This window comes from Pongo pygmaeus, chromosome 12, assembly GCF_028885625.2.
Source record: "Pongo pygmaeus isolate AG05252 chromosome 12, NHGRI_mPonPyg2-v2.0_pri, whole genome shotgun sequence".
Taxonomy (NCBI): domain Eukaryota; kingdom Metazoa; phylum Chordata; class Mammalia; order Primates; family Hominidae; genus Pongo; species Pongo pygmaeus.
The window spans coordinates 75,414,474-75,441,698 of record NC_072385.2 but is presented as its reverse complement, the minus strand read 5'-3'; the positions used below and the strand labels follow the sequence as shown (position 1 = coordinate 75,441,698).

The following is a 27,225-nucleotide window of genomic DNA, read 5'->3' as shown; positions in this document are numbered from 1 at the left end:
AGCTTGCCCATTAGGAGAGACCCCAGCTATGTAGAAATAGTCACACCCTCTCCATGATCAACTGCCCAGGAAGAGTGTGGCCTTGGTGCACACGCTGTGGTAGGACCCAGTGGTCCTGCCCCTAGTGGGTGTCAACTTATTGCATTCCTTACAAGTAAAGGGCCACTTCTTTCTTGATGGGATTACACCTCAGTGGCTGTAACACTACCTTTTCAATCATAAACTATCAAAATGGAAAGCCTGTAAAAGCGTTAGTTAAAATTAGTTGTTTATTGGAGGAGTTGAGAAGTTCACTAAAATAACAAAACCCTTGGACAGGCTGGCCTTAGTGAGTGTTGAGTGGCTTACGTTGTTTGGGAATATATTTTTCATCTGTTAAATGTCGATAATGACATCCATCTTCCCTATCTACCTCACAAAGTTATAAAAAAAAATAATGTCTAAGAAAGGCAAGAAAACCATGTGAGAGTCAATACAGTGTAACAGAAAAATCTCTGTGTCAAGGTGAAGGGAAACAGGTAAGGCTGTCCCTTGTACTCATGGAGAAGGGAAATGATTGCTACGTTCAGAAAAAGCGCATAAAAGGACAATCATTTGAAATGCATTAGGGAGTCTGGACACGGCAGCTCACGCCTGTAACCCACCATTTTGGGAAGCTGAAGCAGGAGGATTGCTTGAGCCCAGGAGTTCAAGACCAGCCCAGGCAACAAAGTGAGACCCCATGTCTATTTTAAAAATATAAAAATAAAAATAAATGCACAGGGAGTTAACTATTTATATATTCCTGTGGCTAGTCTTACTACAACGCAAATAAACACACCTACCTGATCCTGGTATAAATCTTGAGTTCCCTAGACAGACCTGTTTAAAACTAGGGGTATTACATGTATTTACAATTAAAATGAAAAATATTAGCCAGTTGTTTTTGATTTCACAGAAAAAAAAAGGTAATATATAAAAAAAGTTGAACCAAAACAAGTTTTATTTTAGATTATAGATTGGCAACTTTTTCTGTAAAGAGCCAGATAGCAAATATTTTAGGCTTTTATGAGTTCTGTGGGTCACATATGGTTCTCTGTTACATTTTCTTCTCTTTTTCTTTCCCTTTACAATTCTATAAAATGTAAAAATTATTCTTAGCTTTAGGGTGTATAAAAATAGGACCTAGACTGTGACCCCTACTATAGATTTAGTTCTGCACAAACTCATTTTTGACTTCAACGTAATTTCAGAAGTTGACAGAACCCTTAATTCTATATTGTATTTTTGAAAAAACAGAATGGAATTTGGAAGTCATATCAGCCAGGATTCGAATCCTGCTTTCATCCTTTACTAGCTCTGTGACTTGGGCTGGGATGCTCAGCTTTCTTATATGTAAAATAAAACCAGTGCTACCAGGCTGGATGTGTTTGTCTAGATTTAATGAAATAATTTGAGAAAGGTACTTTGCCCAGTGATTATTAGATAATAGAACCTCAAAAGATATTACTTCGTTTCTTTCCTTCCTTTACTTGATGGTATTTTCTAGCCTTCCCTCCCCCACACCTCCTTTGTTCTAGCAAAATTCTAGACTGTCTTTCTCTACTAAGTTACCTTAGTAGAACTCTGAGTGTGACCTAATTGTAGTCTGTAGGGGTGGTTAGAAAACTTCTCTTCCACTCTTCTCTGAAGGGTCACTGGAATGAGCTGACAGTATAGTAACAGGAAAAAAAAAAAAAAAAGGCCTACAAATTTATTATGTACATGGACACGGGAGTCCTGAAAATATGAGACTCAAAGAAGGTCCAGATGGTTGAGGCTTAAATACCCTCTTCATATGGAAGAGGGAAGTGGGGAAGTATATGCAATTTTAGAAGCAAATGACTTTTAGGGGAAGTGAATGAGCCCAAACAACAGACTATTGGCCTCGGACAAAGTTGTTCTGAGCTCTGGGGGACATTGCAGCACACTGTGGGAAGCTGAAGGGTGGAACTTCATTATGAACACAAGTTGTCTTAATATGTAGATAAATTCTTTTAGGTAATCTCTTGGAACTGCCCTCAGAAGAATAAAAGCCTGTCTGGGTGTGGTTATGACTTTTAGTCTTTTCTTTGGTGACTAATCTTTCCTGGTTATTTGATGAGATTCCTAGGGAAGGAGTTTTAAGACAATTGCATTTCTAGGCCGGGCACAGTGGCTCACACCTGTAATCCCAGCACTTTGGGAGGCCAGGGCAGGCAGATCATGAGGTCAGGAGTTCGAGACTAGCCTGGCCAACATGGTGAAACCCCGTCTCTACTAAAAATACAAAAATTAGCCAGGCACGGTGGCACATGGCTATAATGCCAGCTACTTAGGAGTCTCCTGTGGCAGGAGACTCGCTTGAACCCGGGAGGTGGAGGTTGCAGTGAGCTGAGACTGTGCCACTGCACCACTCCTACCTGGGCAACAGGAGCGAAACTCCATCTCAAAAAAAAAACAATTGCATTTCTTCTGGAAGAACTTCCCTTAATCAGATGATGGAACTTCAGAGAGAGCCCCTCCTGCTGCTTCTGGAAAGAAAGAGGACCATAGAGACAGCGAGCAGAAGTACAGAGAGAGACCTTGGTTCTAAGGCTTATTTCTGAGGCCTTTCAGTTTCCTTTAATTCAAAGTTCTGGCTGGGCACAGTGGCTCACGCCTGTAATTCCAGCACTTTGGGAGGCCAAGGTGGGTGGATCAGTTCAGGTCAGGAGTTCGAGACCAGCCTGGCTAACATGGTGAAACCCCATCTCTACTAAAAATACAACAACAACAAAAAAAATTAGCCAGGCATGGGGCTGAGGCGGGAGAATCTCTGGAACCCGGGAGGCGGAGGTTGCAGTGAGCCGAGATTGCGCCACTGCACTCCAGCCTGGGTGATCGAGCGAGACTCCATCTCAAAAAAAAAAAAAAAAAAAAAAGAAGCTTTTAGCATGCCAAAGTGCCGTAATTTGGAATATTATTTTCTGAGCCCCAACAAGTCAAATTAATTTGTCAACATTTTGATTACTTGGGACAGATTAGTGACTTGACTTCTTACGTATAGCTTCTACTCACCAAAGGCAGTCATTCCTAGATCTCTTTGGTAGTGCCCCATAATCTATATTTTAAAAATATATTAATGTATACTAGTAACAAAACTTCCATGAGAATCTTAGAGAATATTTCATATAATTTTCTAAAGGATATTTATATTTGTATTTATATTTATATTTATATAAATATTTTGAACCATATGCTAAGCTAGTGGATAAAAGTCCAAACTAGGAAAAAAAGGTTTATATGAAGGTTGAGGGTGGGGATGGATGGTTGTTCATTTTGCTAAAGGAGTCTCAACTCTACTGTTTTCTTCAATAGCTTTTCATGATTATTTGAATCCTACCTGTAACTTCCTACAAAGACCTCCAAGAACATTTCTCATTGGTTGGAAAACAGCAAGTGTTGGAGAGATTTCTTTCTTAGAGTGCATGCTCCTCAAGGTTGCACCCATGCATGTTGTAAAATGTTTTTAGGTCTGAAATACTCATGGACTGAAACAATCAGTAAATAACTAATGTATGTCTACTTTATTGTATTGTTAGCTTTTTGCCTTTTTTTTTTTTTTTTTTTTTTGAGACAGAGTCTTGCTCTGTTGCCCAGGCTGAAGTGCAGGGGCACAATCTTCGGCTCACTCAATCTCAGCCTTTTGAGTTTAAGCAATTCTCCTGCCTCAGCCTCCCAAGTAGCTCGGATTACAAATGTGCACCACCACGCCTGGCTAATTTTTGTATTTTTAGTAGAGATGGGGTTTCACCATGTTGGCCAGGCTGGTCTTGAACTCCTGACCTCAAGTGATCTGCCTACCTTGGCCTCCCAAAGTGGTGGGATTACAAGCATGAGCCACCATGCCTGGCCAGGTTTTCATCTTTATATTAAATGTAAACCCTGTACTGCCCTTCAAGGTTTGAGCAACCTAGCACAACCCAGAGGCCTGTAGCTTAGTGATGACAAAGACAGCCTTAATATTCCCCTTAGCTTGACACAACTTGACAGTCTTCTTCCTGACTGTAGGCCCCTGACGTCTCTTTTCTTAGAGCATTAACTTAAGAATACTTGAAATTGTAAATTCTTTTCTTTCCCTTTGAGATACAAGTTTTCTATCAGCCACCTGCCAGTTGTATAACCCAAGATGGTCATTCCTTTGCAGGATATTAGTCATTGTGGGAGGTAGGAGCCTTAGTACCGACTAGCAAACATAGATGGCATGATCACATTGACCAGCCTTGCTGTAACATCCTCTGGTACTTTTCTACTATCTCACCCCTTGTTTCACTGAAGTTTAGTTCAAGCTCTCATCTATATTGCACTCACCTCTCTCCTATTGCAGTAGTCTCGAATAAAGTCTTAACGTTTTTAACTTGTCTGGTACCATTTCCGTTTGACAGTGATTGAGAGTAAAAGCTCTAGAGTCAGAATTGCCATAGATTCCTGACTTCATTTTACTACACAAGCCACATAACCTCACTAAACTTCAGTTTCCAGATGAATAAAATGGAGATAATGGGACTTACAGCATCAGTGGATGTAAGGCACTTAGCATACTGCTTGGTGCATAGTAGGCACCACATAAAATTTAAGTCTTATTTCTTTGTGCTAGTGAGTACATAAAACAGCTTCTTGATAGCTCTTTTTTAAAATAGTAAACTATCATATTAAAATACAATTCCATTTGTGTAATTATCAATATGTTCATTTTTGTGATATCTGCTTTGTAATGTGAAGCCTGTTTAGTTCTTGAAATAAAGACAAAAATGCATCAGACACAGTGAAAGCAAGCAACCTGTTCCATATCTGATCCTGATGTGTCTAGTTGAGTTAGGGCAGAGAGATCAATTACTTCTGAGGCCGTGTTAAGAAACAGCATCTGTGGAAGAGAGAGACAAACTGAAATATTTGTTTTCAGACAGCCTTGCAAGTTACTCCAACAAATGAAGAAAACTCTGTGCTGTTTATATTTTAAAGTTTAAAATATCTCTTACTGAGCCTAGCCTAAAACCAAAAACTTAAACTAAAATTCAAATGCAGAATTTCCTCTTAATAGATACATTTTAAAGTGCAGATTATATGGTAAATACTCTATTGTCTTGAAGCTGCATTATGAAACACTGCCTAAATCCCTTAATTTTAAAGACATGTGTATGAAATGATACATTTTCCAAGTTGAAACTGCTTTCTTTTTCTGGGGAGGGGGAATGGTAACCACAGTTGGGAACTACTATTTTCTGACTACATGTCACAGTAAATGTCTAGTCAAAACACTTCTCCATTCAGTATATGCTCTGTCTGTAAAACTACTTCTCCCCCTTCCTTTTCTCTCCAAAAGTAATCTGAGGTAAATTCACTTGAATTGCTATCTGACTTTTAACAATCTGTATTCTGTTTGGAGACCCTGCTTGCAATTCTAACTGACTTAGAAAGATAACAGTGATAATATGGATTCATATGAAAGGTCAAAAGTTCTGCATTGATGTTCCATTCATAAATACAGATAACATAGTGGTGTTTCTTGTGTTTTGGTTGAGTCATTACCTCTTACAGTCTCTTCACTATCATTATGTTTCCTGTTAAAGGAGACTCATACATTAGGTTTACAGTTGACCTATGACAATGCCAGGGTTAGGGGTGCTGACCCCCACTCCCCTGCACAGTCAAAAATTTGCATAATTTTAATTTTTGACTCCAGAAACGTTACTAATAGTCTACTGTTTACCAGAAGCCTTCCTGATAACATAAATAATCGAGTAATACATATTTTATAGTTACATGTATTATACATACCGTATTCTTACAATAAAGTAAGCTAAAGTAAAGAAAATATTAAGAAAATCATAAGGAAGAGAAATATATTTACTGTTTATTAAGTGGAAGTGGATCATCATGAAGGTCTTCATCGTCTTCACGTTGAGTATGCTGAGGAAGGTGGGGTTGGTCTTGCCATCTCAGATAGGGCAGAAGCAGCAGAAAATCCACGTATAAGTGGACCTGTGCAGTTCAAACCCATGTTGTTCAAGAATCAACTTTATCTTTTTAGAATGTTTGCTCTTATCTCCCCTTCCTGCTTGAAATAGTTTTATGTTTCAGGGAGGGGTTACAGGAAAAAGCAGAGCCTCCTCAACTGTGTGAATACAGATAAAAAGACATATTGTGGTTTATGATATCTAGATGCCCACCTGGAGGGAAGGGAATTTAGGAGCAAAATAAAAAGATTAAAAATCTAAGTCAACTCAGAAATAAGATATGCCAATGATGAAGAAAGGATTTAAGTTGGAAAGTTAGTTGTTATGGCCCCCAGTTGTACATATTTTATCCTAAGGCACCATTTGGTTTAATAAAATGTAGATCTGAGGCTGTTCTTAACCTATCAGTTTCTTAAGACTTAATTATAAAGGTTATGTTTTCAGAGGACAAAGGCATTATTCATTTGTCTGTGCTTGTCTTCCAGGTTTATCTTGCAGATTATGGACTTTCCTACAGATATTGTCCCAATGGGAACCACAAACAGTATCAGGAAAATCCTAGAAAAGGCCATAATGGGACAATAGAGTTTACCAGCTTGGATGCCCACAAGGGAGTAGGTGGGTTTCTTTTTTCTTTTTCTTATTTTTATTTCAGAAGAATGATTAGAGACAAGGGTAATGAGGCTGCATGAAATGACCTTTGCATAATCAGTTTGAAGCATAAAAGCACTGGTGAGGTTTTTATCAAAAGTAGTGAATTCCTGTTATGCCAATGAATATTTCTTCTAACAGTGGAAAGAAATATAGACTGACAAGTGATGAAGGAGCAAAAATGTGTCAAGTGAGCAAAACTTGCTGCTCATTTTAGCCAGGAATTCACAGTTTGTATAGGTAAAACTTGGAGGTCAGCACTGAATGTTTATACTGAAGTGAATATTACAGATTTGGTAAAGTTGCACGTGGGCCAGGTGCAGTGGCTCACACCTATAATACCAGTACTTTGGGAGGCTGAGGCAGGAGGATTGCTTGAGCCCAGGAGTTCAAGACCAGTTTGGGCAACATGGTGAAACCCCATCTCTACAAAAAATACAAAAGGGTTGGCACTTGCCCGTGTTCCCAGCTGCTTGTGAGGCTGAGGTGGGAGGAGGATCACTTGAGCCAAGGAGGTTGAGGCTGCAGTGAGCCATAATCACACCACTGCTCCCCAACCTGGGCGACAGAGCAAGACCCCTCAGAAAAAAAAAAAAAAAGTTGCACATATGAACAGTTATTCCTGTTTTTCCATTGTACCTTTACCAAAGCTTTAGAAGATACCATCTCTCAGCAATAAGGTTATTTTTTCTGAAACTATAAAGTGTTAATTTGTGGAAATCTCTCCCAGTCGCCTTTCATATATCTTACTTATTTAAACTCACTTAGATGGTATTGGAAACACATTTGCAGGTAAATTACATACATAGTCCTTTTATTGGATATTGATTGTACTGCCTTGCATTCCAAGGCAGACTTAATTCAACAATTCCCTAATTAGTTAAAGTCATAACCTATGTCTTGTATTCATTTACCATTAATTAAACCTTAGCTGTTTATTACACTGCAGTCCAAATCCAATAGCCGACCCAGAAAGCCATGGAAAAGGAAGTAGGAGGTCAATATTGAAAATATATGGTGCCGAGTCCCACTGATGGTTGCTTTGTTCACAATCAATATGGTCAGTGCAACTGTACTTTCTTAGTTGCTCTGTCAGCAAGACAAAAAGTCAATTCTAATGTTATGCTAGTGAAAAAATGGTGATTATTGAAAAACTTTGGCTTTCAAAATTATATTCTTTGTAAACTTTGTTTATAAAAGTATTTTCAAATATGCTAAACCAAGCAAATAATTTTTAAACAGTTTTGAAAGGACCACATTTTTACTAAAAGACAAGTAGATATTTGCACTTCTTAATGGTTGTTGAACTGTTACCCTAAATTGATGCCTTCTAACAAGTTTTATTTGGTGAAGACAACTGTATATTATTGCCTTTTCTATTAAAAGGACCATTGACCATGTAATGTAGAGGGTCTTGATCATTTTGCAGGGCATTAAAACCCATACTAGCTTAAGGTAGGCCAATGCAAAAGTAAAACAAGTATAACTTCTTCCTTTCAGAAAGATTCATAGGCTGGATTTTCTGAAACAGAAATTAACTTTTATATTCCTGATCAAAGTAAAAGAAATGACTACATTTTTTTTCAAGTATAGTTCGGTTAGAAAAGTAATGATCAGTAAGAAATTTTGTACTGTTGTGTGATTTTTCAGTATTCATACTGTTAATAAATTAGAATTTAAAGATAATATGGGACGGGATCTTATATTAAGAAATGTGAGAATTAAATACTCAAGAAATGTAAGAATTAAATACTCATTAATAGTGGATTTTTTCCCCGTCTAAAGTTCTTTCACTTTCAGTGAATTTTGTTTTTCATCTTTGCCAGATTTATTCTGTTATACCTGATAGAATTTTTAGAAACAGTAAATACTTTTTTGATAATGGTATAACTGGAAATTCATCATACAGGTTTTTAAGCATTGGTCCAGTTATATTAATAATGATACCAACTTATGTTTGAGTCATTTATTTCAACTGGTAGCTCTAAACTGCTCTGATCTAGTTTTGAGTAGTGGAATTGCCAAGAAACCACTGTGATTGTGGAAGGAGAAGTAGAGTTTTTATGTGTTGGTATGGTCAGTGTTTGGACTGTGGTAAATCTGAAAGACCTATTCAATTAATTTCATTGTTTAGGGTGTCGTTTTCATTGTGTTGTCTTCTTGAAAGATTTGAACACATTTTTATTTTTTAGTCTACTTATATTTTTTATTCTAAAATCTTAATACATATTGAATATGTTGGTAAGATTTCACCACCCTCGGTCTTTGGGGAGAAGACTGAACTGAGAATGATCACAGAAAGATGGTATTACATCCCTGGGGGAGGTATATTCGGGGAAGAACCTATATTAAATATTTTTGGGATTTGCTGAAAAATTATATGATAGAATGAACATTCATTTTTATCAAAGGTTTTACCAGATTCTTATAAAATAGTAGATTTCCTTAATGCATTTTAAATAGGATTTACACTAAAATTCTAGGCATATTGATATATATATATGTAGACACAGATATATAGATATACACATTACATATATATGCACATATGTACACATATATATGCACATATATAGATATATACACCCACATATATATTTGCTGACATTTTAATGTGAAGTTTTAGTCTGGGATATAAAATGGAACGTATGACATCCTCAGATGTCTGAATACTGTTCACTCCTATGTTTTACATTTAATTTTCCAAAGCAAAACATTTCAGTTGAGGATTTTATTAAAAAATAAATAATCATTTAGCCATATCTAGAAACCAGAATAAACAATGCCATAAAGCCTATAGGAAAATGCAGGTCAGATTCATAAATATTCATGTGTTTACTTTCAGCACAGCCACTATGTAGTTTAATCTCAGAAAAATCTTTTTTTCAGTCCAACTATGAGATCAAATACTGAGGAAAAATAGTGCAAAATAAAGTATAAAAAGCAAAAAAAAAAAAAAAAAAAAATCACTAGGATATAGAACTTCTAGGTGCCAGAGCATTTGCCAAGTGTCAGGTCTATCTCTTGGTCAGGCCAAGAGACCTGAAGAGAAATACTCAAGCTTCAATGTAAAACTGACTTATGAGTTAGCCACTCACTAGAGACTGCTATTAGCCTGATCAGACTGTCTGTTCTGTGCTACATTTTGTAGCAGGTTATTTAAAAACTCAAGCTAAATCTCATTTTTCTATGGATTGAATTTTTATAATGAAGGAACTTGTATAAGCTGCCAGCCATTACATCTAAGCATTTTCTAATTCAAATTTACATAAAAGGAGGGTAGTTGAAAGGGAAAAAAATTAGCTATTATGTTATTACAAACCAAAAAATATGCATGGAGATGTATAGAGATGGATGGACAGATGGATGAATAGATGGATAACTATTCCTAGAACTCCTATACATCTGCATATCTGTATGTTTTTTTAAAAATTGTGTTTATTCTTCCAAACTCAATTCTCTTGTGTGACCTACAGGTATTTTGTAAGTGGCTAAAGTGCATCATTTAGTATAAAATTAGAGTAATATATGTTGGGCTTATTTCTTCTATTATTAATTTTTTTTATTCTTTATAAAAATTAACTTATAAACACTGACATATTTTGGGCTTATTGTCTGATAAAGAGAATTATATTTGTGTCAAATATAGTATGTTAAAATTTGTTACATTCTTAGTAATGTTAAAAAGCAATATTTGAATCAATGTGTGGTATAGATTTTTGTAGATTTTTCTACTCACTGAGGCATGCAGTCAATACCTAATTTCTCTAGAGATATACTGCATTTAACATATTGAGCTTTTTTAAATACTTCAGACCTGTGCATTGAGTCTGTAATACCTATCTTAATTTGACCTCTTTGATGACCATAAAATACGATATCTAAATTGTATTTTAAATGTCCATTTGTTTATCTAATATGTTTAGTATCAAAGAAATAAATATATTGCATACTTTTTTTTTTATTTTTGCCAATTGCTACGGTATGTAAAATCCGTCTTGTGTTATTTCTTTCATGGTTTCATTTCACTCTAATCTAGCACTCCAGCTTACAAAATATATGTGAAATAAACTGAGAATGTATTTTCATGCTACCAAACTTGGGGAAATGACATGGTTTACGCAATACTTATGTCTTGGCCTTTTGGTTGGGTTAAGAATACTTACATTGGCCAAGTCTAAGATACATTTGCTCTATTGAATGACTTTTCCTAAGTTTCACACACACAAAACTAGGGCTTAATTTAAAAGGTACTGAAAAAATAAGAGAGGCCTGGGTTTAATATTTTATCTGAAATATGACACATTGCATCCTAGTATTTCCTGATATCCTTTTTGAAATTGCAGTAAGTCATGGTCACCATAAAATATTCTGGATCTTTACACATCAGAATTGACAAAATACTGAATTACATAGGTTACCAGTTGGAAAACTAAGAATAAACTTTTAATTTGTTCTGCAGATAGTCACCATTCACTTTGTCAGGTGAGCATCTTATTCAGATGTTTTCTGCTTTCTTATTGTCTTTCTGAGCACACATATTAATATTTTGGGCATTTGAACTCTGCTTGATGCAGAAATTTTCAAGTTCACTTTATTATTTCCTACTGAACCCTGTGTTTCTTCATACTCCATAATGTTACTCAGTATAAGAAATAAAACGAAACAGAAAACGCTTTAGGCAAGCAAGGAGATAAATCTTGGAATTCATACTTAGACTTTTCTTTTTCTCCCAATTCTTCTTTCAGTCCATTTGGTGAATTGGGCTAGTTAATTTTATTTCAGTTTGTCTTTAAACCAAGGAGTAGTTCTCTAAGATAACTTACCTGTTGTTCTTATACCAGTTTAGAAGGACTGTTTGTCACTTCATAATTAAATATTTTAACTAAAGATCCTTCTTTATTGGAATGAAATAACTTGAAATAAATAGTTTCATGAAAGGATAGTAACATGAAAAATTTGGTCAGTGATGCAGCTTAGATATCCAGATCTTCCACTCATTTATTCCTTGCCAAAACAACTATTTTTGTGTCAGTATGTCTTGGTGCTTTAAGTTTAAATGCCTGCTTCAAATACCTTCCTCACTCCGGAAGTCATGTGTGTAATGTTGTTTGAATGGTATTAAGACTAATGATGGAGGCAAAGTAATTATTATTTTTTTTTCTGAGATGGAGTCTCGCTCTGTCGCCCAGGCTGGAGGACAGTGGTACTACCTCGGCTCACCGCAACCTCCACTTCCTGGGTTCAAGCAATTCTCCTGCCTCTGTCTCCTGAGTAGCTGGGATTATAGGCGTGTGCCACAAAGCCCGGCTAATTTTTGTATTTTTAGTAGAGATGGGGTTTCGCCATGTTGGCCGGGCTGGTCTTAAACTCTTGACCTCATGTGATCTGCCCACCTCAGCCTCCCAAAGTGCTGGGATTACAGATATGAGCCACTGCGCCTGGCAACAAAGTAATTACAAGATTGAGCACGAGCTTTGGTTTTTGAAAGACTTGGATTTCAGTGCTGAGCTCTATTAATTTTTGCTCTGTGGTATTGACCAAATTATTTAACCTCCCTGAGACTCCATATTGTTATTTGTCAGTAGGGCTAATATTTACTTTAAATTGTTTGAAAGATTAGATGAAATAATAAAAAGCAGGTAAAGTGCCAGGCATAGTAGCAGCTCTCCATAAATCACATCAATTGTTTTTATTTTAATTATGCATTCTACTATCAGCCATTTCTAAAATTTTCTTTCTAGTTAAATAGAATTTAAATCCTCACCTGTGCCTATTTCTTTCTAATTGTTTTTACTTTGGCAATACTTTATAATTTAGAAATGTAGAACAATTGAGAATACCACAGGCTTTCAACAAAAAGAGTGATGTATATTACTCCATATTAGTAAGCTCAATATAAGTTAGATGCTATTAATAATATTTAGAAACTAACTTGAGAAAGTTTAGAAATCTGAACTAAATCTCATTACAGTTCCAAGCAATAATAAGTAAACATTTCATTTTAGGACATTGTATGAAAATATACTGTCAATAATTACATTATTACCAAATGCCACTGAAGAACTCTGTGTATTACAATAAATTGTGCAAATACATGACTCAGAAACAAAACAATGCATAACGTATTTTCTATTCAAATGAATGAAAATATATTAAAAAGAAATATATTTCACAGTATCATCTGATTTTAGAGCTGAAAACGTAAAATATTAGTGGCAGGGATAGAATTGGATCTCATTCCTAGTCCAGAGCTCTATTTACTGCTTCACTTAATATGTTTTAAAATGAATTTGAAAATTGTATAATTAAAGAAGCAACTTTCAAATTAAAAAAATTTTTTATAGTTAGACATTAATAGTCTCTGACTATAATCAGTTCTTTGGGTAAACTATACATGCATACATAGATTTTAATATTGTCATCTAGAATATATTTTTTTAATTTAACAGGTATTAAAATTACTCCTCTGTACAGTAGATGGAAAGAAGATAATCACTGGCAAAGTCTAAGATTTTAACTTCACTAAACAAGTCAAACTTTTCAATTTGTTTTTCTGAGAGGGAATTTCAGATAGAGGTATGTAGTCAGAAACATTTTTAGTCACTCTTCAGTGGGGGGAAAGGAAAGGGTGACTATTGGGTGTTCTTTTTATCACTGCATGCACTTATGTAGGACTTATCAGAAACAGTGGCAAAACATTCACCTAACCATAGTTATTAATACCTATGTGCAAAAAAGAAAATAAAAGATTGAAAAATATGATAATGTATTTTAATTAGGTAAGACCAAACTATAATAGTGAAGTAAAGTTAACTCTCAAAGGGCTATTTCAAATGAAGACCAGTTTATGAAAGATTGGCTTCAGAAATCTAAATGACTTGTCATTACTTACAGCTTCATAGCAATTAATCCCTCAATTGGGGGGTAGGGGGAAATGGCTAGGAGGGTTCAATCTATTTTAATTCTGATTATTTTTCCTCAAAGGGCCTCTTGTGTGTAGCTTATATCATCCAAACACTGTGCCAGAATATCATTTTTTGAAAATTAGAAGATATGAGATTTTTTAAGTGATGGTAATCAGGAATTGCCATAATAGAAAGGAGACTTGTGAACACATCTGTACAAATGGAACCATTCCATTATTAATGGGAGATTTATTACTGAAGAAATCACTACAGAACACTGTGGTAGAGATTGTGTTTTTATTTTAATATGAGAGCCAAGTCTTGCATTAGGACATTGTTGAAGCTTGTGCAGAAAGTAAATGGCACCCATGGGACTGTAGCATTCTGCTAGATTGAAGGGCCTTTAATAATCCAATACGCTAATAGCAGTTAGAGTGTAAGAGCTAATCATGTCTTCTGCTTTTATAATAACTTATACATGGTAACCAAAAGTAGTTACGATGTGTTGGCATCATTGTTCTTAGTAGATGACTTTTTAAATTAAAAACTAAGTTCACTGAGTAACTTTTCAGAGTTTATTTCATGAAAGATAATAAAATAGGATACCTGTTTATAGCAGGTTTAACAGCCACTTACTGCTCTTAGGAGATTATATATCCCTACACAGATGAACATTCAAGTAATGACAGAAATGTAAATACCAGCCTATTGTTTTATAACAATTTTGAATGACTACAAGAATGAGTTTATTTTACGGGTATTTGCTGATGTTTCAATCAATTATTTCAGTGGTTTGTTAATACGTATCAGTTATATTTCATACATTTCCTAGGTTTCATTGTCCATCTTCTTATATAAGGTACTTACAAATATATATTAAATTATGAAATTAGATTACAGCATTTAATAGCTTGATATAAAATGATACAAGGGCCTGAAAATGTGTTTTTAATGTACTTTTTAGGAAAAGCCATCTTATTCTAAATTTTGAAGGCCTCTATTTGGCTCTCCCCCCCAGCCTCTAATACCATTGCCTCACTTTTATATAGATATGGGACCAGAATTTTAGCTTGCTGCTGCTTATATCTAAAACTAATATTTGTAAAATTGTAGAACCCTGTATCCAAAGCAGTAGATATACTTTTATTGTATTTTCATGTGATTGAAAAATCTTCAGAAAGACCCGTTTTTTAATACTGCACACTAGATGGCAGTTTTGTCATATTCTTCCAACTTCAAATGCTGCTAGTGTGTGAGTGGAACAGGAAAGGCCATCAATGTTTAGTCTGCACTCAGAGGGTCTCTGCATGACCAATGCAGACCCTATGGACTTCCTGGAACATATGTTAGTAATTTAGCTGCAGACATTTATTTCTTTGTTTTACTGCTTGGCTCTTTGAGAAAGTGTTGGTGCTGGGTTATGGGTTGTCTGGATCATGTCAGAGGCCATGGGGATCAAGTTCATGTGACAGGCCAGACTAAGGAAAGATGAAGTTGGAGGAGGTGAGGAAACTGACCCTTACTTTCAACAGCAACCAGTCACTGCCTGTCTGTGGACTGGGGCCAAATGCTTGGGCGTTTAAGTTTTATTCCAGCTGAACAAATAAAACACTTTGCCTATTTGGCTTTTTCATATTTCATCAATAGTAGTTCAACCAAAGATTTCTCCATTTCTTAAGGACTTGCTTATCCCTCATCTTTCTCTCTAATGCTTACTCATATAGCCCTGTCCAGACGAAGTGACGTTGAGATCCTCGGCTACTGCATGCTGCGGTGGTTGTGTGGGAAACTTCCCTGGGAACAGAACCTGAAGGACCCTGTGGCTGTGCAGACTGCTAAAACAAAGTACAATTTTCAAGTATTTCATCGTGTACTGCACCAGGTCTGAAGGAATACATTAAAGGGAGCTAACAACACAGAGAAGATTGGCATTCACACAACATGACAACCAAAGCAAATTTCTTTAGTTTGAAAAATATGTTTTAAAAAAACCAAACAACTAACACATAAAATCCATTAAGGTAACATTGTAAAAAGACATGTACTTGAATTACAGTGCAAAATATAAAGTGAAATATCTGTTCTTTTACATGGTATTTCCAAAGCTTAGATTCTAGGTGGTAGTGTTTTCAAGGAAGAATATTTTCAAATTAGCATTGTACAAGTATGTTGAAGTAGTCTGAGCTTGGTACGATTGATGTTAACTCTGTAAAACAGCACTGTGAAATGGGACAAATAGGGCTTATATTTTTCAAGTGAGAGCAACATACCTCTTATTTCTGTCTTGGAGGAAGTATGTTTTCTTAAGAAACAAGATTTTTACATGAGCTCTTTATATGAGATAATCTTGTAGCCACATAAACATTTTTAATATTCTACATTCAGTTTTTATTACCTGGATTTGGCTAGTATAAAAATTAGGTCAGACTAAGAACAGGGTGTGTTACTGTTTTACAATTCTCTCACTGATCAGGCCTAAGAAAAAGTCAATTGCATAGAGCACAGAATAGCCAGTTTTTCGTTATATACCAAGATATGCTCAACAGTAGTTATCCACAGGTAGCAAAAGCAGCAGCTAAGCTAAGTTTTAAGTAGGACAGTCACAACAGAAGAGTACAAAGCTAGGGGAAAATTAGCTGCTTCATAGAAATCTAACTTTAAATTCAGGGTGGGCATCAGTTCTTAATACTGAGAAAGATTAGCCTGCAGATTCAGAAAAATACATATTACATTTGTAAATACTGACATATATGAAACATTTCTCCACTCAGAATTTTGATCATCCTAGTCCCTTACCCAAAACTAAAACATTTATGTAAGTCTATATTAGAACTAAATCAGTTATTTACTGCAGTGATTGATGTGTCCATATTAACTTTCATGTAACATTTTGAAATATGGGTCAAGTCAAAACACAGTGATGTATAAAGTTTTTGTATTTAATTTTCCAACTAGTTTACCTAATTAGAATAATGTAATAAAGTAATGATGCTATTTTAAAAAACTAACATTTTAATTCTAATGATTGTATATTTGTTTTTTTAATAAGACTAATATGACTTGCTTTAACTTTTTATCAATATGCATATATAGATACATTCATTGTAGGTATCTATAATGAATATACCTACTTATGCATATTTATGTATAATAGGATGTCATGTAAAATTATTATTTTACATGTATAATGCTAATAAATCAAACATAACTTCTATTTACATTTTGGGGACTCTCTTACATATGTTAATATCTTCATTTTGACTTGATTAATAATGTAAACCTATAGACTAGTAAAGCCAATATCATATTATAAGTTTATAATTCAGATAAACCATAGACATTTTCAAACTTGTTATAGTACATAATACATAATCATAATTTATTCAACTGGCTGAGAAGGTATGACACTGAAATTCCCCATAAGGGCGTGATTGTATATTCAACCAAGACACTGTATCTCCCTTATGCCTTTTATTTTCCTGACATAGCGTGCTACTGGATCAATGTGTGTATTGTTGCTACTCTGCCTATGCCAGAGGTGGTAACTCACTCACACATATAAATAATTTTAGTTGAATGTTTTTATAGGTTGTGTATTCCTTACTTGAAATGCTTGGGACCAGAAGTGTTTCAGATTTCAGATTTTTTTAGATTTTGGAATATTTGCATTATACTTACCAGTTGAGCATCCCACAAACCTGTTTAATCATGGGACAGCATAAAATATTGCCCAATGGAGAACAATGCACATATATACTTAGATACAATGTTTGCATGATTTTTTTATTGTTGTTTTTGAGAAAAAAAATAATGGTAAATATTACTACTTCTGTGTTTCTGCATATATAAACTTTTAGTTAAAGCATTTATATTATAATTCCTGTAATTCCATCTTGTTTAGTATTGGGGTCCAGAGAACAATACCCCAAAGTGTGGTGCTTTGGCATGCTGAGACCTTTGAACTGAAAGAGACTGGATGGCCCCAGAAGCCACCTCAGAAGCCAAGTCTCGCTCTGACCTTCTCCTGCCCTCTTGTCTCCCATCCCTTCTCCTCCCAAGAAGAGAGTCATAGAAACCAGAATTCCTCTTCCCCAAGGCGGGTTATAGAAACTAGAACCCCTGTACCCCAAGCAAGGCATTAAACCTAGAAAGGTCACCCTCTCTCTTCTCCCTTTAAAACCCTCATTCCAAAGGGGTCCTGCCCCATCCTCAGGAGGAATAAATGCTACACACATCAAGAATATGGACAGGCCTTGCTGGATCCCCCGCCCCAGTTCAGTACCATTAGAACATACCCCTTTGTCCAGTCACATTCCTAGACAGCTGTCTATTCTTCATCAAACCTAAGCATAAAGATAGACTTCCTTGGGTCTTTGGTCTTCATTTCTCAAGTCGTGTCATATAAAACTTTAATTAAATAAATTTGTTATACTTTCTCCTGTTAACCGGTCTTTTGTTACAGGAATGTTGGCTGCAACCCTTATGGTGGGTGAGAAAAGAGATCACACCTTTCTGCCCCTACCTTAGTCTAGGTTATCGATATGAAATTAGTTTGTGGGCATTGAGGGTTCTCCGCTACTTCTGCTTACTTTCCTATCCATTATAGTTGGGTGACAAAAAAAAAAGCATTGAAAGTCACAATTTTGGTGACCTACCAACACATAGAGAGTTTTGTTTTCTAGTCAAAATAATCACAGGGTTGAAAACATGTTCATTGTGCATTACCTTATTTTGTTTTAGTCTGTTGGACGAGCTCCCCCAGTCAGTGCTTAAATGGGCTCCTTCTGGAAGCAGTTGCTGTAAGTCAAATAATAACTTCAACCTTCTCTTAAGATTTACAGGTCACCACATTTGTCGTTCTCGTTTAGTAGCTTTTGCTTAACCCACTTGCTCCTATTCCCATCAGGGTGGGAAGGAGGGAACTCTTCATGTTGCAAATAAGTTGCTAAAGAACACAATGTTTAAATCATCTTTAACATTAGAACACAAAAACCTCAAAAGAAGATATTGAGGTGGAAAATTCTAGGTTCTGCTTAGTGCTTTTTTTTTTTTTTTTTTTTTTTTAAGATCTCTATTTTGAGAATCATGCACAGGTTTAATAGTCAACCGTATCTGGTATTTCTAGAGTTAAGACTTCCTGGTTTTGTTCCTCTATATATTGTTGAAAGAAGATAAAGTTGACCTAAGGAAAAACTACTTTTAATCAGTCATTTAAAAAACCAAATCATTAAACACTGAATGCTGTTTAGACCAGAATTATGCTGACTGAACTGCCAGCAAAAAAAAATTTTTATTAGCAAAGGCATATGATTTTGGGATTTGGAGGTATATTTTGTATTTTCATATTTTCAAGTTAGTATACAATGGAATTTTTAATTGACAGTGTTATCAATACATATTGTATAAAATAGCACATCAACTAGTAATTACCCACATTCCTGTCATTTTATGTGCATACACAACATGTTATTCAACACTAATTTAACAATTGAGTTAGACTGTCTTATAAGAAAAAGCCAGTGCCCACTATCAGTCTTGCTTTTTTTTCAGAGACAGATAGAGTGAATCTTGTTTTCTGTTTACACTGGACAATCTCAAAGTAAGCTTTGAGCTGACTTCTGAAAGTAGATATGTACATTGACCTCTCTAGCTAAGGTCTAATAGTATCTGTTTCCATCTGGTTGAGAATTAGAGATTTAAGTCATCTTAAACTTATATTCACAGCCCTTCTTTCACTAGAAACCAAAATTTTCATTTGTGGAGGAAAGGAAAGAATAAGCCAGTTCTACTTCCCCCCTCCATTTGCAAGTCCAATAAGCCTATCCCCACATGAGTCTTTTGTTTTCCCCTTTCTCTAGTACTTTTCTTCTGATTGAGGGAGACACACAGGAGAGATCCTCATTGTGGGAATGGGTTGCAAGATGAAATTTTTTTCATAACTGTCAATAACTTGGTCAAAATGGCAATACTCCTTTTTGGCTAATATTCTTAATGACATTTTTTTTTTTTTTTTTTTTTTGAGACAGAGTCTCACTCTGTCACCCAGGCTGGAGTGCACTGGCACGATCTCGGCTCAGTGTAACCTCCCCTTGCCGGGTTCAAGCGATTCTTCTGCCTCAGCCTCCCAAGTAGCTGTGACTACAGACACATGCCATGATGCCCATCTAATTTTTGTATTTTTAGTAGAGACAGGGTTTCACCATATTGGCCAGGCCTGGTCTCGAACTCCTGACCTCGTGATCCCCCCCACCTTGGCGTCCCAAAGTGCTGGGATTACAGGTGTGGGCCACCGCGCCTGGCCCTTATTGGCACTTTTACCAAGTCGTATAGTTTATCTTTTAATCAACTGGACAGAAAGAGAGATGGGAAGATGTCATTTATATATATATATATATATACACACCTTTCTTGTCAATCCTGCAGAAAAAGGAACTGTTCAGTTTAGGGTAAGAAAGCCCAGATGCCCTGAATTGTACAAGACAAATGCTTGTGGGCAGTGTATATTATGTCATACTCATTGTTAAAGATTTGAGTCAGATGAGTAATCTAGATGGGAGACACGCCTAGTTTTTGTTTCTCAGCACAAACCATTTTATTGAATCCATACTATTATTTATAAAATGCAGATTTCTGTTTCTAAAGCAAAAAGTGTTGAAACTTTAATATTACATGAAGGTCTCAAATTAGGAGGTTGTGCTTAGGAAGAACACAACCATGAAAATGAAGGAACTGATTTACAAAAGTTTATTACTGAAACATTTTATGAAATAAAACAGCCAGAAGTTTGCAGCATACATGTCCAACTAAGCATAATAATAATAGTTTCAAAAGTTTCTATCTCTTGATAGTAATGATACTTAATACTTCACTGGCTTAAAAAGCAGATGATTAAAAAATATCATAATTTCATACTAAAGGCATTTTGCTTTATAGTTCTGGCAATATGCTAGTAAATTTTAAAATGTACTTAATATAATAAATCCAGATCTTGAAAGACTAACATTTAAACCAGTATTACATCATAATAGTCTATGCTTCGGGTTTGTAATAATAAATTTATAATGGAAATGGCTCTTCTTATTTTCTCCCCCTCCTACCTCACTGGTACCTCATTTTTCCAAACCCCAGTCCCATGAAGGCTTTGCAGCACAGCTGCTATCAGTTGATGGAGTGCCAGGAGTTTTCCATTGTCTTGTAACAGTGATTTGTTCCCAACACATTCAACTCTCTTCCTCATTTTGGATATTCTGGTTATTGGAATTGTAATATGTACCAAACTTGGCTTACCAATCTTCAAAGGACCACAAAACAACAATATTTATATTAAAATAGTAGTGAATGTAATTTAATCTTTTTTTTAATCATCCCTTTAGAAATTGGATACCCCCGAGCCCCTGTGAAGGGGCTGCATGAAGCATCAGTTATAAATATGGTGATAAAATAGCAGCACTTGCTAGTTAACAGAGATCTGGTTGACCGAATGCTAGATAACAGAATTTGATAAAAATAAAAGATGAAAAAAACCGGTTGCATAATTGCTACAGTGTCAAGGAAAAAAAGCCCAGAGCCAAGAGTTTACATTTTAATCACGTTAGCTTCATGTTCCCAGGAAATAGCTCTGGACTATATGGTGAAAGTGGTCACTCTTAACTTTAATAGGGGGAAAGCAGGAAAGCGATGATGACTATTCCTTTTGGAATTTTTCTCTATAGGGAGTGAAACCCAGTGCCTCTGCAGTTTTCCTTTCTTTTGAGTGGAGGTAGGCCTAGAGGGGAAATGAAGGATTAGGAAGTCACTCCTGCCAACCCATGAAGTTTCCCAGGTTTTCCCACCATGGATATAAGCAACTAAGTGAGAAAGTAAGAAGTACTTGAGTTTGAGTCAGTAATATATTTTTGAAAGGAAAAGGCATATCTAAACATCTCTGTGAACAAATGAAAATATGCCAGTTTTTAAATAGTATTTGGTATTATCACCACTTCTATTCCAATTTTAGGTTGAACCTCAACATGAAACAGAAATGCAAACTACAAATATTTTAATGCAGTGATGTTTGTAACTGTTGGTTACTAATTCTGTTTGTATTTAAAAGTTGGTAGTTCTTAACCTTTTTGGGGAAAGGGGGTTTAGTATGTAGTTCTAGGGGAACATTTCTTTACACTAGAGAAAAAATAAAAGATGGCAACTCCTCCTCCCGCTGCTCTAAAATAAAAAACACGAGGCTGTGTACCAGGCTAGCTAGGTATGGAAGACATGAGGGAGGTTTCATGCATTCTAAAATCAATGTTAGCTAACAACCTGGAATTCAAGGTCATTTCTAAATATACGGTTATAATCCCAAAATCAAAGCCTTAATTAAAATTTGCAGGTTTTTTTCCTTAGAAATAGGTTTATAATAAGTAACGCTTTAACTGAATTTTTAGAAGTTCAACATAAAGTATGAAGTATGGTCAATAGTATTATTTATGTAGTCCTTAATAGTTGCACCTCATAAATCAAAATCACTATAATTATTACAGTATACTTCCTCTCATAAGATCAGTGAATTGTAAGCGTATCAACAAAAATATGTTAAAAAACATTACTAGTTTGTGTCATCAATTCTGTAGGTCACTATATTTCAGTCATTTTTGAATATCATTTAAAAAGTTATTTTCATTGAATTGTTCATTTTTAGTTTCTTCAGGAGATGTAAATGTGTAAAAGACAAAGATAACAGAAAGATTTTGAGATTACTGGAGTCTTGACAATTCTTGCCAATTGTGAATGACATGTAAAAAATTTAATAATTCACAGGTGAAATAGCCCAATTTTTGGTATGTGCTCATAGTTTAGCATATGATGAAAAGCCAAACTATCAAGCCCTCAAGAAAATTTTGAACCCTCGTGGAATACCTTTAGGACCACTGGACTTTTCCACAAAAGGACAGAGTATAAATGTCCATGCTCCAAACAGTCAAAAAGTAAGTAACATAATCCCTGCTATCCTATGATTACCTTCTATGATACTTTTCTATCGAATGAAGTTGTTTTAGGTCTCAAAATGAGTCTGACAGCTTTCTTCTTCCTTATATTTAACTCCCATTTCCCCTAACTCAGCACCAAGAAAGTGTGTTCCAAGTTCTTTTGACCTGTTGTCTCACAGAGAAAAATAGGATCTGTGGCCTACTATGTAGTATGAAAGAATGCAGTCACTACTGTCATAGAGATGTGACTAGGGTAAAGGCTAATCTGATGTTACTCATGAGAAAGCCATCATTTGCTGCTTTTCTCCAGGTTTTCTTTAGATATTGCCCTCTGTTTTTGCCTACCAATTTGGCCATAATTTGGTGATAATAGTCTTCGATTTAACCAGGTTATTTGTATGTGCTGATATTTCAATCCATCGAAACAGTTCTTTACAGAAAATAAAAGAGTTTATGCCAGAGATCCAAGTTAAAAAAAATCATTTTTTAAAAGTTACACCTCTTCTTTTAGTCTGCCATCTTCCTAAAGACCAACACCAACTTAAAAAAAAAAAATTAAGATTTCGAGCATTTTTAAGCGGGTGGTGGAAATCTTAGACTGCCGTTATTAGCAAGATTAGTGGACAGGCAATGCAGCATCCATGTCTTCCTTGACCACTATCCGTATGCAAAAATAAAGTGTGGAGGGCATTTTTTTCCTGATGCATGTACAGTAAGATAGGGTCAGGATGCCATTCATTTTTAATATTTCTTATGAACTTTGGATCATCACACGTGTTCATGAGCCAAGAATGCGGGATGCAAACTAATGTGACTGATAGGCTGCTAGATGAATGGTGAGTCAAGTATCAGTGCACAGATGGTTCTGATTTGCTGAATTTTGTAGTTGCTGCAACTGAAGACATAAAATATCCTTCTAGTCATAAATTAGCTCTTTGGAAGCAAAACCTTGGCACCAGAGCTTTACAACCTTCAATTAGTAGGAAAAGAAGTATTTGAATGACTGTGGTATTGACATCTGTAGGCCTGCATAGTAATCATTCCTAATAGAAGAGAATATCTGTTTGAGGAGGTTTTGCATGGCTAATTAACTACCAGTGAGAATATGTAATTTTTTCATGATCTCCTGATTGTCACCTTTCTCTCATGATACAATTAGATTTTATTGTAGCAAGTGCCTCACAAACCAATTGTCAGCACTATTTACGTATTGCAGAAGGCAGAACAAAAGTTCATGTTTAATAAAAAGCCACTGGATTTTGATCTTGGTAATTACTGAGACTTATTTTAACAGTTTTATTGACTTTTGTGTTTTTATCACTTTTGCAACAAAACAAACAGCCATTTCCTTGACATAGTATTTTCGTTGCAATAATGGTCACCACTTAATCTACGCTAATTTAAGTAGATCTTTCCCTTTTTGTAGTTTTTCAGTTTCATAAACTTAATTGAAATATAAAAGAAGCCATTTTAAAAACCGATAGCTATATCCTCTTATATAAAATTCTGATTATTATCCACCAGAATTTTCAGTTTCATCAAATTCAAAGGGTGTTTGTTGTGAAACCATTTTTATATGTAGAGAATAGAACATAAAACACTTTTTCCAATGAGCCTCCATCAAGAATATTTTATTCCTTTTGATTATTTTGATTATGAGTAAAAAAAAAAGCACTTAAAAATAATACACGCTTTTAAGACCTACACTAATTTCTGTTAAGAAATGTGATCAGCCTGGATGTATAGACAGTAAGATGATTTGGGGATATATTTTGCAGCAGATCAATATTTATTTATTATAGTATTTTAAGTGCATACATATATTTAATAATGATAGCATAAGATACGGGCTCACCATATGTGGCTAAACTTTAAGTATCTTAATTTTCAAAGTTTACAGATTTTGCAGTGCTACAAAAACCAAACCTGAAAATGTTCAAATGCAAGGTATGACAGTATAAACTATCCTGTTCCCAGTTCCCCTGAGTGATGCACACGTATAGGATGATTTCCACAATAGATTGCTTCCATAACAAAAATCATTCCAAAATGCATATCAATCACATGGCTCCACATTTCTTTTTAGTCACAGACAGAATCCTCTTATTAGTAACTAAAATCATTTCTTGTTACTTTATAAATGGGTTTATAGTTATATGTAGTTAAGTATTTAGTTATAGAGATATTTAACAGACTAGTGAATGAACTCTAGACTAATACATTTTTTGGAAAAAGATATTTTAAAAGAAGACATTGGACCAGAAAAGGTATACATAAATAAATAAAATGTTACCATCATTCAGTATTCAAGGGAAAAAAGTTGTAACTGTTTACATTTTTAAATGTTATTTTGCTAATAACAAGTGAAACTTATACAGAGGGAAATAACGGTATTTTTAAGAAAAACGTATTTGGATTAGGTATTAGAAGGTAGCACATTACCCTAAGAATCTCACCAAACTTACATCACCTTTTTGCAAAAGAAAAAGCTTTTTTTTTTTCCAATACTGGATTTTACTAGACATTATAAACTGTTCTCTGTAAACCTGGACAGAGAAGTCCTCAAATATTGTTATTGGAGTTAAATTGGAAACGAATTTTTGTCAAGAGAGTAGTGATACTGATATTTTTTCATGAAAAACAAATCTTTTGGGGTATTTGCCTGAATCAAAATGAGGGATGTAAAACTGAAGTCACTTGCTGGTAGTTCTGGGGGCTCCTGAGTTAGCACCGCCAATCAAATTAGAAGACTGTCTCCTCAAGACCATCACAGTCTCTTTATGCCACCCACTAGGATTTAATTTCCAAAATTCACTGAAAGAAACAATATTTCAGTAAGAATGCTTATTGAGGTGAGCTAAAGCTCTAGAATTCCTAGATGAGAATGTTAAAGCCAAGATGGAAAACAGCATTACTAAAGGCCCCATTACAACCCTTGAATAAGCTACTTTTCAGGAGCCAGAGGATCCTTTTATCCGTTTATCAATAACTCCCACCTTATGATGGTGCTTGAATCATATATACAATATACAGTAATATACTATAATATGTTACTATATTGTAATAGTATAGACACTTGGGCATAATGAGCCCTCCCATCCTTCCTAAATGCTTTACCTAGGCAGAGAAGTAGCTGCAGGTCAGAGCTAAAAGGTTGTTCCTTCATTCACCTTAAATCTGAGGCTCCCATAGCATATCCAGAGTTGAATATATTATTATTGGTAGTAGTAGTATTTGTATAGAATTTAACAGTTTACAAAATTTTTTCCTAAGCTTTAAGTCTCAAAATAATTCTATGAACTTCTCTTTATTTTCTGTATATGAGGATAGTGAAATACAGATTCTTAATTAGAAGCACATTTTTGGTTTATTAATTTTTAGGAGTCCAAAGGTATTCTTGATTTTATAGAACAGGGTGAAGTTCCAATGGAAAATTAAATAAAAACTACCTCATTTTCATACCTACTTTCTTGAAAATGTCACACATTTGTGTAGTATCCTTCTATTATAAGGGATGCCCAGAGTGTTTTCTATATTTACTTTTCTATCTTTGAGAAAAAGTTTCACTGTGTTCACTATCATCCACTTCACTCTGACAATTTTAAAAGTTTCCTTAGAAATAAAATTTTCCATTAATTGGCGATCATTTTGTTTAGTAGCTAGAAGTGCCCATGGCAGTGCAACCTAACCATTCAGCCAAATAAAAGCAGATCCAGGAGGCATCATCTCTTCCAGGAGCCTTCACAGAGGAGTGAATATATTATACTAAATTTTGCTTATACGTCAGAGGCTCCCAGGGCAAAAACTCTTATACCTAAAATGCCTAGCATATAGGAGGCACTAAAAACTTCAATAATATGTTAGCTAAAAATAAAACTACCAGCAACCTTGCTTCTGGGTATGTATCCAACGGAAATAAAACCAGATGTCAAAGAGGTATCTGCACTCCCATGTTCATTGCAACACTATTCACAATAATCAAGATACGGCACAACCTAAGTGTGTGTCAGTGGGTGAATGGATAAAGTGTGGTCCATAACAACAATATTATTTGTGGTTATAGAACACATTTTCTTTATCTACAAAGTGTATTTTATTCATATATATTGTGTCTGTGTGTGTAGATATGTATATACATATACATGTATATATGCACACATACATATATACACACACACACACACACACACACACACACACAATGGAATATTATTCAGCCATAAAAAGGAAATCCTGACATTTGCAACATCATGGATGAATCTGGAGGACATTATGCTAAATGAAATAAGCCAGACATGGGATAAATACTGTATGATCTCATTTATAGGTGGAATCTAAAAAAAAAATAATAAACTTATGAAAGCAGAGCGTAGAACAGTATTTGTCGGGATGAGACTTGGGGAAAATGGGGAGATGCTAGTGAAAAGGTACAAACTTTCAGTTATAAGATGAATGAGTTCTGGGGATCTGATGTACAGCATGGTGACTGTAGTTAGTAATACTGTGTTGTATTCTTGAAATCTGCTGAGGGTAGATCTTAAGTATTCTCACACAAAAAAATGGTGACTAACGTGAGGTGATGTGTTAATAACTTGATTGTTGTATTCATTTCGCAATGTATACATGTATCAAAACATCACATTGTATACCTTATATATAATTTTTATTGTCAATTATATCTCAGTAAAGCTGGGAGGGCAAATC

At 35.1% G+C, this 27,225-nt stretch overlaps 1 protein-coding gene across 15 annotated transcripts in view; it reads left to right on the top strand.

Moving 5' to 3' along the window:
- Nucleotides 1-27,225, top strand: part of VRK2 (VRK serine/threonine kinase 2) — a 261,737-nt gene that overhangs the window by 219,272 nt on the left and 15,240 nt on the right. For 10 of the 15 annotated variants that reach the window (XM_054472258.2, XM_054472246.2, XM_063648726.1 and 7 more), the window contains 4 exons: nucleotides 6,482-6,614; nucleotides 15,280-15,400; nucleotides 18,296-18,354; nucleotides 22,352-22,518. In XM_054472258.2, the coding sequence (XP_054328233.1) occupies nucleotides 6,482-6,614; nucleotides 15,280-15,400; nucleotides 18,296-18,354; nucleotides 22,352-22,518 (480 nt within the window). The remainder of the gene's footprint in view (nucleotides 1-6,481; nucleotides 6,615-15,279; nucleotides 15,401-18,295; nucleotides 18,355-22,351; nucleotides 22,519-27,225) is intronic. The other 5 variants (XM_054472267.2, XM_063648727.1, XM_054472281.2 and 2 more) reach the window with 1 other exon arrangement.